The sequence below is a fragment of the Terrapene carolina genome, unplaced genomic scaffold, assembly GCF_002925995.2.
Source record: "Terrapene carolina triunguis isolate 2854851 unplaced genomic scaffold, T_m_triunguis-2.0 Scaffold111, whole genome shotgun sequence".
Classification (NCBI taxonomy): domain Eukaryota; kingdom Metazoa; phylum Chordata; order Testudines; family Emydidae; genus Terrapene; species Terrapene triunguis.
In genome coordinates this window covers 25,800,543-25,813,498 of record NW_020664462.1, presented here as the reverse complement: position 1 = coordinate 25,813,498, position 12,956 = coordinate 25,800,543, and the positions used below count along the sequence as shown (strand labels likewise).

The following is a 12,956-nucleotide window of genomic DNA, read 5'->3' as shown; positions in this document are numbered from 1 at the left end:
AATTAGCTATAAAATCCCTCTTAGTAGTTGTTCTTTACTTGCTTTACCTGTAAAGGGTTAAAAACTCTCCCTGAATAGGTAAAAGGAAGGGAGTGGGCACCTGACCAAAAGAGCCAATAGGAATGCTAGAACTTCTTAAAATTGGAAAAAAACTCCCCCTTTGTCTGTCTGTCTGTCTGTTGTTCTCGGGGTGAAGCAGAGACAGGGCTGGAACTATGCTGGGACCAGGTATGAAAAATCATCTGAATCATACCTAGAAACTATTTACTTGAAACCCCCAGATATGTAAGTAGATCAGGAAATATCTAAGAAGACGTAGATGCTGCCACCACACAAATGCAAAAACCCGTTTGAGAACCCAGGAAGGCGCACTTGAGAATTCCTTCCTGTGGGGAAGTGAGTTTTTTAAATCTAGCAATAGCCTGAGTTTTCAAATGTATTTTCTTTTTGTTTTAAATAAAATTTACCTTTTTTAAGAACAGGATTGGATTTTATGTCATAAGAGGTTTGTGCACATGATGTTTAGTTAGCTGGTGGCAACAGCTGATTTCCTTTGTTTTCTTTCTCAGCTCTTCCCCGGGGTGGGGGTGGGGATGGGTGAAAGGGTTTGAGGGTTCCCCACAGGAAGGAATTCTCAAGTGCGCCTTCCTGGGTTCTCAAACGGGTTTTTGCATTTGTGTGGTGGCAGCATCTACGCATCCAAGGTCAGAGAAAAGCTGTAACCTTGGGAGTTTAATACAAGCCTGGAGTGGCCAGTATTAATTTTTAGAATCCTAATCCTTGTGGGCCCCCACGTTCTGCACTCAAAGTGCCAGAGTGGGGAATCAGCCTTGACAACGATGATTAGGAGTTTTGAGAAAATAAAAAGAAGGAACAAGGTGGGATTTTTGTGTTTAAGTGAAAGTGCATGAATTCCTTTGATTTTGATCTTTGTGTTTTCCAAGATGTGCGGGAGTTTAGCTGTGTATTGCTTTCCTTAGCAATGGGAATTGCATGGTGAAATTGCTGGACACTGGCTGTGTTGGAGGAAAAATGCACTGGTACTCTATTCCCATCTCCACCCCAGAATCCCAAAGTCTGCTCAAGCTCCCAGAATCACTGAATCTTGCTGTTACAGTTATGAGCACGGACAAAGTTACCAGTGCTGACATTTAGATTGTCACCATTGGGCTTCTCCTATCAGTGAATGGCTGCAGCTAACACCTCTATTGTTTCTATCTGTCTATTGCTTAGAAGGTTTTCTTTGCACGCAAAAGGATTAGAAATTATTTTTTTAAATGAAAGCCTAAATTCTGCAAAGACTGATTGGGCTAACAAAACATGTTGCCCCACAATGTATTAGGTCAGTCCAACCCATATGTATGCTGAATGCAAGACTGAAGGGCTAGTGTTAAGGATCCATTAGATTCTAGGCTAATTCATTTCCAGTAAATGAAGGAAAGACAGATTGCTTTTAACTTGAACTCAAAACTGTTTCTCCACTTCCCTAAAGGTGGACTAATTCTGTAGCTGTATTCTTCACACCACCTCATCTCCATCTGCAACAGTGAAATAAAATGAATGATAAGGAATCTGGGTTTGCTGATTATTCTGAAACCTGCTTTTCCAAATAGTTCTTGTGAGCAACTCCAGGCCTGGGCAGAAAGCAATACCATGCATGGGTATATCTCCATAGCAGCATCTCACATTTTATACAGCAAGTCACAACATCCGTCCTGATCAGTGCTTCCTGATCAATCACTATAATCATCAGCATTGTGAGTTATAATTTCTGTGATGTTTTCCACCTATGGTGGTAAAGTAGATAAAGAAAAATGTATATAAACAATTGAAGACCATGAACTTGTTTATGTATGCAACTTAAAATAAGAATAGGGCATTTAGAAAGTTTAAAATGGACATGGATCAATATTAAAAAGAAACGTGGGTAAATATAATGTGAAGGGCATAGCTAATAAAATATACAACTTACAATTTATGCAAGGGGTCTGGGCCCAAACTACTTGACAATATTGCTATTCCTGTAGGCGATTTGTACTCAAAATTTGCACTGAAATCAGTGGAAGTTCAGTACTACAGTGATTGCAGGATTGGGCCCTGAGAGCCTGCTCTTGCAACATTTACTCATATAAATAATCTGCATTTAGATGAATAATCCCCTAGACCCTGATCCTGCAATCTGAGCTGCATGAGCAGAACACTGTACCTGGGTAGGCCCGTTGATTTCAAAAGAATTCTGCACTGGGTGTTTGGATCCACCTGCGCAAATCAGGCTGCAGGATCAAGGCCATAGACCTTAAGTGGTGCATTATCCCTTTGCTGAATTTCTGCAAAGGTGTGGATTTCACTCTTGTGAATAATGGTGGCAGCCTTGGGGCTCTTATGAGTTCAATTTCAGTTAATGCAGATTGAGTCTAGCAAAATATTGTGTCTCATCCTTTTATTCTAAGCAGTGATATTCTCTTCTAGCAAATGAGACTCTATTAATATATTGACAGGTTTCAGAGTAGCAGCCGTGTTAGTCTGTATCCGCAAACAGAACAGGAGTACTTGTGGCACCTTAGAGACTAACAAATTTATTAGAGCATAAGCTTTCGTGGGCTACAATGCATCCGAAGAAGTGGGTTGTAGCCCACGAAAGCTTATGCTCTAATAAATTTGTTAGTCTCTAAGGTGCCACAAGTACTCTTATTAATATATTGTGCTTGTTACAAGATATTAAAAAGACAAGCTATTTTAAAAACAATTCATCTAGGCATAATAAAAGGCATCAGATATGGGATATTTTATGAAAATGTTTAATTCAACTGTTTCTTTGGAATGTAGTAGTCATAGTTTGGAAATTTTAAGTTACAGTTCAGTTCTATGTGGTTTTTATGCTACTTAGTGACTGAGAATACAAATGTCATTTAAAGTTAAGGCTTCACTGTTCATTTGAAACAACAATTTACAAGTGTCATATTGTCATAGAAAATAAAAATTTCTGTAAAAAAAATTTGCACAAAATTTTATGATGGTACAAAACATGAAGGAATAATATACCAGTAAAATGAAATCATTTTACTACAGAAGATTTTTATAGTTTTTCAATAAAGAAAAAAATATGTTATTTTACACTTTAAAATTATGAAACAATCTAAAACAATATAAACTGAACATTTTGTAACACTGCCTTTACAAATTAATAACTTTATAAACATATAATTTTTTAAATATATTTATCAGTGCAAGATACTTTTTCAATGTAAAGTTGCAGTATCATTTTTCCTTTATTGAAGGGCAACTTTCATTCCATCACCTTCAGAGAAATGAGATCATCAGTGCTATATTCTTATTTTGATAATAAGGGCCAGATACCCAAGGGAGATGTATTATTTTTTGTTTCTTAACAAGTTTTTCAATTCAGATTACACCAAGACCAGGAGTTGATCCAAAATCCATTGAAATTACTGGAAAGACTTTGGATCAGGCCCCCAAATTTGGATTTCTTTCGTAAGGTGATACATACATGTAGGTTAATGGAATGTACATTTTCTTATCTAAGGAAGAACAGACCCTAATGCAATTAAATTGCACTACTGTGATACAAGTGCAGTGAAAACAATTTTGAAAAACAATCTTCTTTGGGATAATTAACTAGCTGCCTTGATACCAATATGGTTAGATTACTGTATGAGTTGAACATGACGGATAAAAATCCTGGCCCCGTTGGAATCAATGAGAGTTTTGCCAGTGATTTGAATAAGGGCAGGATGTCACCCTAAATCTCTACCTTTTGAAGGCTTTCTATCTTTTTCTTATGTTCCTGAAGGAGTTCATAGTATTAGCAACTAATAGGTTTTTTTTCTATTTTGTCTTATTGTAAGATACTTACACTTTCTCATCCCCACTGCCCTGTTACAAGGATGCTCATGGATTTTCTGTAAGTCTTTCTGGTCTATCATTAGGACTGGTTGAATAATATACCTGGAACCACTTATCTGATGAATATTGATTACATTTATCACTTAAATTATTCAGGGCTAGTTTGAGACCGTACTTAGTCCTAGCCCTGCATAGAGATGCTGCATAGCTGTCCTATGGAAGCAGCCCTGGGAAAGAACTATGCATCCTAAAAATCACAATTCTTTCCCTGGTTCCACTTTGCTTCAAGGAGGAAGCAAATTACTGCAGTGCTTTACTGGGACTCACTTCCCCCAACACCTTTGTGTTGAAATAAATCCACTGGTTGGTATATTAGGGGCATTTGGTATCAATGTTCTGCCCATTTCCACCCCTCTTGCCCCACTCCCCACACACTTGCTTGTGCAAGAGGCCATTTTCGCACTTTAATCTGCAATGGTGATCAGCCAGGCCATGAAAGGGCTATGGGGATGGTTCTCACACACCCTTACTCCCCCCTACCTGGATACCAAAGGGCAGTGACAATTTTGCCCTCTGTAACTAATTTCTTCTTACCTTGTTGGACCAGCCGCATAAGTGGCTGAGTATTATTTGCTGAACAATTTATTTGACAAATTTGTCACATCAATCATCAAACACATTATTTGTGAATATTTGTTTACATTATTCAACCAGCTGTATCTATCCAAAAAGCTGGGGGTACAAAGAAGCAGTATGCCCTATAAAGAGTGCTGCTTACTCACTTGTAGCCAATAGCCAAAAGACCTGGACACAATTTGATATAATCTGGCCTAAATTTTCATGTTCTGTGTACAGTGTGGGATCTTATTCTGCCCCCAGTACCCATGAGTAACTCTGATTAGCATGAATACAAACACACTTCAAGGGGAGAATAGAACCAGGAGAGGGGAATGTTTCTTGTTTTGGAGGCAATCTTTCAATAAGGAAATTCTTAATAATTTTCCCATCTGTAACTATCTATTAATAGGCATCTTGGATTGGGTAAAATACATGTTTCATGACTAAGGAAAAAAGATACTGTCACTTTATGCTGTTAACAAGAAACCCAAAGTTCGACTTTGGAGGATTACGAATTTTCCCTTATTTTTTTTAACACAAAGTCTAGTAAAATCCTTTGCCATTACCAGCAAGATAAAGCTGCAATTTTCTTTCCTTTACAATGGCAAATGCTTATGCAATCTACTCAGAGAGAAAGAGAGAGAGAAAGAGAGAGTTTACATTTGAAAATACATTCTATATGAAAGAACAATAAAAGGGAATATTGCAGCTTTATACAAAAGGGTCAAGAGACATGAAATTGAAATACAGAAAGCAGAACAATCAAGCTAAGTTGTCAAATATGATTAGCCCTTGCCTTTCTGAGGCTACTTTCTTACACTAAAATATACTTTCTTTTTAGTCAGTGAGCCACCAGAATATGATTAAAGACAAGGGCTTTAACTGGAGGGAAACAGAGCTGTACTTAATGTTAACACAATGAGAAGCAGTACAAACAAAAAGGCACTTGAGAGGACATACACTAGTCAGTGCCAAGGACTTTTTGTTTAGATTCTAGGCAGTACACTCGGTTGCCAGTTGTGTCTGATGATGGCACATATTCTTGTATGGAATTCACAAGCACAAAGTTTAGTACAACACTGAAAAACATCAATAAAATTTGACCGTATTGCTTCGTAAACAGAGCTGACACACTAAATCAGTACTGATGCTACAGTACTCTTCAAAAACACCCTAACCCTTCTTTGCCTACGCACAACACGAGCAATTATACACAAAATACAGGTGCAGGAGTCCACTAAATTGCCGTTACTCCAATATTTTCTGGGCACTGAGCTACAGACAGCATGTCCATCAAAAGGACCCCACTGAATACACTTTGTGACAGCATCTCGGATTTTGCACAATAAAAATAAAACTATCCATAAAAGAAAAACAAGAGAGAAGGAGAAAAAGAAAGACAAAATGAACTATAAGTCAATCATACTTGGTCTCAACACCAGCATTTGATTATTCCAAATAAAACCAACAGGAAAAGCAGACTGTACATGATTCAGCTTGTTAACACAGATTGTTGTCCATGTTTATCAGTTACACTCATTGAAGCTCCTGAGAAAAGCTTGGCTCAGCGTTATCAACGCACTTTTCAGCCTATACAGTAAAAGAAGATCGACAGTTCCCCAGCACAATCACGTTATGTCCTTCCATTCCAATTCTCTTGAAACTTCTTTAGTTGCTTTTTACTTTCATGCTTCCGAATAAGAATTCTGTGTGTTTAGTTTATCTTTTTTCAATTTTACACCATCCACAAGTTCAAAATTGTAATTCTCCAGTGCAGATAAGTTCCTGTCTGACATTCCATTGTGCCAACAGGCACAATACAGGACGACGCCACAGATGGCTCCTAAAAGCACCCCGAGTGCACTCATGGCTATAATAGTAATAAGAATGGGGTCTAGGGTCTTCAGCACATTGCCTTGCTTCCTTGCGACATTATCATTGTAGTGGTCTTCATTCTCATGATTCTGAGGAGTAAACCCTGAAATGGAATAAATAATTGCAGCATTCACAGGACTGAGTATAAGAATGAGTATATGCAACTCAGACTAAGAATGCACTTGTTTCTTTGGGAATGGAGGTGAGGTTTGGAGGAAGAATGTCTAGGCTTTGACAAAAATCGATGCATAGTTTGAAAACCCAATTTCTTTGGGGAGATAATTTATAGGTAAAAACTACAGTATGGCCCGGATACTATTTCAAGTTGGACTCTTATCTCTGAGTTTGTTGTGGCTCATTTAGGGTATTATTCTTCTGCCTCAGAATTTGAGTGAGGCAGTGGGAATCACTGGTATCCAGTTTCAAGAAGGCAGTGTTCACCTTTGTCAGTATTCTGTCATTTTATAAAATGTGACTACTTTGGCTTCCAGAGATCAGAATCAGGCCCTGAGACAGGTACAGGGGAAAAAGCTCTTTACACATGAACTTGTTCTGCCACCTTATGTAAAATATTCAGTTGATGGCACAATGACTTCCCCCATCTCTATCTGGATTTATTACAGAGATATGATGAGTCTATAAAACCTGCTAGCTTTACAGTAAAAACTGAAAGGGATCTCTAGGTTAATCTTGCTTCCATTCAGTCAATAGTAACATTTCTATTGAATTCAGTGGAAGCAGGATTAGCCTCTTTGACTGCAAACTATGAGCATATTGGGGCTATTCTTTTACCAGGTTAATGTGACAATTATGATACCTTTAATGAATATGTTGAGAGATCAATGTATTTAGAACTATCATTATTACTGCTGGAGAAAACTGCACTGCTTTGGTAGATTGGTCATAAAGTTACATTTTCAGTGCACTGAGAGAAATTATTAGCCAGGAGAGTTTTGAGCCTAATTACCCAGGTATGGCATGAACATAAATTATACTATTTCCTTCAGCTCTGGAGATCACTTATAGACAAGAAAATTCTAACCAGGCTTGCATTATATGATGAGCTTTAGAATGAGTAGCTTTATGCTACTATTCTTTACAATCTGATGGACGCTTATTATTTATACCTATTTAAAACCTCTTTAACTATATTAGATATATTTTATATTGTGCAAAATATAAATGGCATATACAGATAAATCATAAATATTCAATACTGTATATGATTATTCAATTTTATCTAGTGAAATGGGATGATAATAAATACTAAAATTCACATGAAAATGCGCCTTTTAATTTATTCCATTTTAACAACAAGACCATTTTTACCTGTTTGATTAATTTCTGGGTCTACTTCATCTATTTCATTCTCCACATCAGTTGATTCTAATGAAGCAAAGAGAAATGACATTGATTATTAGGGTTACAAACACTGATTGACTATCATGCTGGCAATAATGGTATTGCAGATTTTTCTGTGTCAGAGCATCATTATGTCAGCTTGACAGAGCTGTTCATTACTATGGGGCTTTGAAAATTAACGGAGAAAAAAGAAAGGTTTAAAAACTCCTCTCCGCCCAATCTTGGCACAGTTTTAGAGTTATCAGCAGGGGTTTTCCATGTCTGGGAAGGAGAAATCAGTATGAGAAATTAGCATCTCATTCATTGTATTTACAATTTTGGTGTCCAATCCTGCAACCCTTAATCAGAGAAGTAATAATCACAAAAGTAGTTCCACTGACTGCAGTGGGACTACTTGTGTAAGTAAGGGTTACAGGATTGGGCTCTTGATTTGAACTCAAAGTTCCAAATCCCTTGACCAACATCCAGCCTGAGTAACTGAACTGGGGGTGGGGTGTAACTAGGGAGTTATCCTCCCCAACAGAGCCAAGAGTGTGGGACAGGAGATGCTCTGTCGCTTGGCTTATGGTCTTAATGTCCTGCTTAACATGGGGGAGGTTGCTGGAGGAACTGGCTTGTCCTAAACAACCAGTGCATGACAGCATGCAGGGTGCCCCACACAGCTGCATTCCACACTATGTAGGGAGTGTATAGTTTCCTCAAATCCTGCCCCATCCTCCTGCAGTGAAGCCACAATGGATTTACTGCATGTATGCAGGGCCGGCGCAACCCATTAGGCGACCTAGGCAGTCGCCTAGGGCACTAACATTTGGGGGGCGGCGACCACGGGAGCCAGATCTTTGGCCGCCCCGGTCGTCGGCAGTATTTTGGGGGCGGGACCTTCTGCCGCCTCTGTCGGGGGTGGCATTTCGGGGGCGGGACCTTCCGCCGCCTAGGGCGGCAAAAAAGCTGGCAGCACTCCTGCATGTATGTGTAACATGCTGGCTATGTTTTGTCCCCTGCTAGTGGACACAGAGGATAAGAGCTTACTGTAGGTTATGATGTTAGCTCAAATGACAGAAACTGGGGCTGAAGGTCTTGGGTTCTATTCCTCATCCCCCATGGCAGCATCATTACATAAGGCTCTTAAAAGACAACGGGGTGGGGGCAGGACTTTGCACTTGGTGTACAGCAGGGATTGCTGCCAGAGTAACTGCAGTATGCTCTACCCATAGAGTTATTAGTGAATGGAGTAACTAGAGACTGATCTGGAATTAAAGGTCTGAACTGTCCAGATGCTCCCAGATATAAATATGCATCTTTCCCACTGAGAGGCTGAATGTGCCATGTTCTTACATCACTCAGTGTTCCACACCTCTAGAAGGTGGTAGTTAGGGAAAGCAGGTCACAACCAATGCTGAATTACAGATTTGGCAGCTGTGATCTATCTGGGTTTTCTTAAAGCAGGTGATACAGTGCTTTGCAAAATCTTATCATAAATATTAATTCATATTGGCAGAGATAGGAACATTTAGTGTGTATTTTGAAAACTGACTAAAATACTGTAAATAAACGGTAATGATAAATGCATTAAACTTTGGGGAAGGTGATTAGTGGGGCTGGGCTAGGATCACTGTGAGGATCAGTCTGATACAATATAGCCACTGATGATCTAGAAGAGGGTGTAAGTCGCATGTTCATGTTCACTGATTATACTAAATTGGTTGGAATTCTGAACATCAATTAGAACAAAGAAATTATACAAAGGGAACCTTAAAAGATTAGCAACATGATGATCTAAAAGGCCTTTTAATTTCTGTCTTCTGTGATTATATTTTTGCCTCATCTTGGAATGCTATCCTCAGTTAGGGGTTGGTATTTCAGAATTATTTCATTCAAGATGGTGCCATGCAGTCCTTGACTTAATTGGGAGTTTTGGCTGAGTAAAGACTGATGCAGTAGGCCACATCATGACCTTGTTCAGAGTGCAAAACTCTCACTATAATCAATAAATAAATCAATTGCATGATATAACTCTTTCTTAGCAAAACAACAGCCATTACAGCAGGATGAATAGTGTTCTGGATGAGACTTTTGTGATTTCTTGCTAGTCATACTTACTTCGGCAATCCTCTTGTGCTATGTGGTTGTCAATATTAATGTCATCTACAGCAATTCCTCCATGTCCTTTTCCAATTTCTCCCTCAACAACCACCTGGCAAAATTAGACAATTTCACATTGGCTTTAGTGTTAATACCCAATAACTCTGTTCAGGATTTCTTAAACAGTTCTTTAAAAAAGCATCCATCTTAAATTCACATGATGTCACATGTGCATATACCTTACTTGTTTTTGGTCAATATTTCTTGCATACCAATATTGCATTATGTAATTTCACACCTTTTCTAAAGACTTTTAAATTGAGAACAATAGATGTAGTGAGGCTGAAAACTTTACAAAAGGTGACAAATGATTTGTAAAGCAGTTCATCTAGCCTTCTGCAACAAATTGATTGTATTACTGTCATCTAGAATCCCTTGAAATATGCCACTGTTGTTATTGTCACGGCAACGACATCCCACATGCAGCTACAATAGTGTTTACAAAAATTGTTCCTTGACATTTTCTACTATCTCATATGAAATATAGCCAGAACAATCTCTCAGACCTTGACTCTGTTGCCCCAGAACAAATCCAACCGATCTTACCTGATAATGTTTCACAGACTTGTGAAGAAGGACACGTCCTTCTTTCCAGCAGTTCCCCTGATGTCCACTCAATATCCACAGAACCTGATCATATTCATCTGGCTTCTGGTATCTCAGTTTGATCTTCAAGGTGCCAACATGGGGCCCAGACATATGATACCAGAAAGTCATGCAGTGGGCAGAGTTCTGAGAGTAAATCACAGGGCTTAGCAGCCGTGCAACCTTGCCTTTCTGGTTTTCGTCAGCTTGTGAGTAAATGAAATTGCCATCTCCTGCTGTCACAATAATAGTGTATTAGAAACAGTGACCAAGTTTCATTTTTTGTTAGTCTAACAAACCAAATTATTCCAAATCACTCTGTCCTCTTCCAGATTTATCTGTCAAGAGTCACACTGTTAAGCTAGCTGGAGTATTTACCTTGGGAATTTAAAAAAATACATACATTAGCAATAACTTCTTTTGTTGTAAATCACAGCTAATGACTTTTTGTAATTCACCAGGGTCATGTATAAATCTAATAGTGAACTGAACTGTAGCACCATGGTTGATGTTCACTGCTAAGGCATACAGAGGTCATTCACAATTGCCCAGGAAAGGAGACTCAAACATGTTCATTACAACAATAAGTGTTCTGTTTTTCAGTGTATGCCTACTGACAAGAGACATCCATGGTGCACCAGTCTACATATAAATACACCTTGGCTTGCCCTACAATTATTGTGTGAAGGACTATTTTAACTCTGTTTTTAAATTGTGCAGTGTTTATTTTTTTTAGGAAGGACTGTGTTTAGGAAGGACTATGTTTAGGAAGAACATAGAAGTATAAAACCATTTTGAATAGCCATGGTTAGACATCAGGAACTGAAATACAAACATTGCTGCAGAAGTGATTTCAATGTAAAGCTGAACCACAATAAATAATGTCTGGACAAATTAATTTCTGGAATTACTCGATTGATTTCAGGGATGAATTTTGGTTCAATATATTTGTGTGAGACACTCTCCCAAAATATCAAGAATGTGCTGGGATTTCCAAAGAGTGCAAGTGAGTTAGGTGTGCTGGGATTTGGGTGCCTAACTCCCCTAGGCTCCTTTAGGAATCCCAGTCTTAATGACTTTAAGTGAGAAGAATGTGGAAATTTTGTTCAGTTTGGGTAACAAAATTATACCCGTATGTTTCTTCTAATGTCCATCCAACAAAGGATTATATTTTTTAATTTCCATCCAACAAAGATTAGTTTATAGTTCATATACAGTACAGTTATAAGACAAGACCTTTAGCTGGTGTAAATCAGAAAATCTCTATGGAAGTCATTGGAGCTATGTCCATTTACACCAACCCAGGATCTGGTCCATAATCCTTAAACCTCTAAAATAGATTTCTACAAACATCTCAGATGGCAGGACATAAGATCAGGTAACAATGCATTGTGATTGCAGATGTAGTTCTGCATATGAAGAGATGCAAATGGCATTTTACTCTCATTAGTATTAAGTCATTTTGAATGTAGGAGGGAGAAAAGGAACAATAAAGGCATATAACACCTGAATTCTGCATTAGGTAATATCTGTCCATGCACATATCCAGTGTTTAAACAAAAGAAAAGAAAAAAAGCAAAGGTTGTATGTAACATAAGGCTTTGGAAGAACAAGGCTATATTTTCAGTATTGGTGTTTATTTCTGTACAATGTAGTGATATTAATACCCTAAAGTACCTTTGAACAATGTTCGTTGGAGTGTTTTGTTGGGGTGTTGTAATGTGTTCCAAACTGGACCAAGGGGGGCTGACCAGCCGTGCCACTCTGGGAAGTATGCGAGGGAGGAGACAGTAAAAGCTGAACCAGGAAGAAAGAAGAGAGCAGTGGGAGCCAGGGGCTAAAGGCAGTAGAGGGGAGAGAACTGGCCTCTCTAATGTGACAAGGGGGTGTTTCTGCTTTATTAGACTAATCACTGTTCAGTCAGATACCCTGTCCAAAGGGGATGCAGGATAGATCAAGATTTGGAAGAGCTCTGCACAGGAGCCAGGATGAAACAAAAGAAAATTATGTGATTCCTTCTGTTCAGCTTCTCAAGCAAAGGTTTCTGTGCCTGAATGTTCCTCCCAGCCCTCCATTCTGTTCAGTCTACTACAGGGGTCTCAAACTCAAATGACCACGAGCGCCACATGAGGACTAGTTCATTGAACCGAGGGCCGCATCACTGACACCCCCCCTCGCTGCCTCTGGCTCCGCCCCCACTCCACCCCTTCGATTAGGCCCCGCCCGACCCCACCTCTTCCCACCCCTTCCCTGCCCCAATCCAACCCCTTTCCCGAAGTCCCCACCCCAATGCTGCCCGCAGGGGGTGCAGAAAGGGTGCAGGGTGCGGCAGGGAGTTGAGGTGCTGGTGGTGTGCAGGGTGCGGCAGGGGGCTCAGGGCTGGGCGTTGGTGGGTGGGGTGCAAGAGGGTGAGGGGTGCAGCAGGTGGCTCAGGGCAGGGAGTGCAGGAGGGGTATGGGATGCGGCAGGGGGCTCAGGGCAGGGAGTTGGGGTGCAGGAGGGGTGTGGGA

The 12,956-nt window shown here is 39.5% G+C and overlaps 1 protein-coding gene across 1 annotated transcript in view; it reads right to left on the bottom strand.

The window, feature by feature from the left end:
* Positions 1-2,782: 2,782 nt before the first annotated feature.
* Positions 2,783-12,956, bottom strand: part of NRP1 (neuropilin 1) — a 71,214-nt gene continuing 61,040 nt past the window's right edge. The window contains 5 exon segments of the mRNA XM_029911621.1: positions 2,783-6,200; positions 6,203-6,460; positions 7,687-7,743; positions 9,820-9,913; positions 10,408-10,682. Coding sequence (XP_029767481.1) covers positions 6,151-6,200; positions 6,203-6,460; positions 7,687-7,743; positions 9,820-9,913; positions 10,408-10,682 — 734 coding nt within the window. The 3' untranslated portion in view covers positions 2,783-6,150.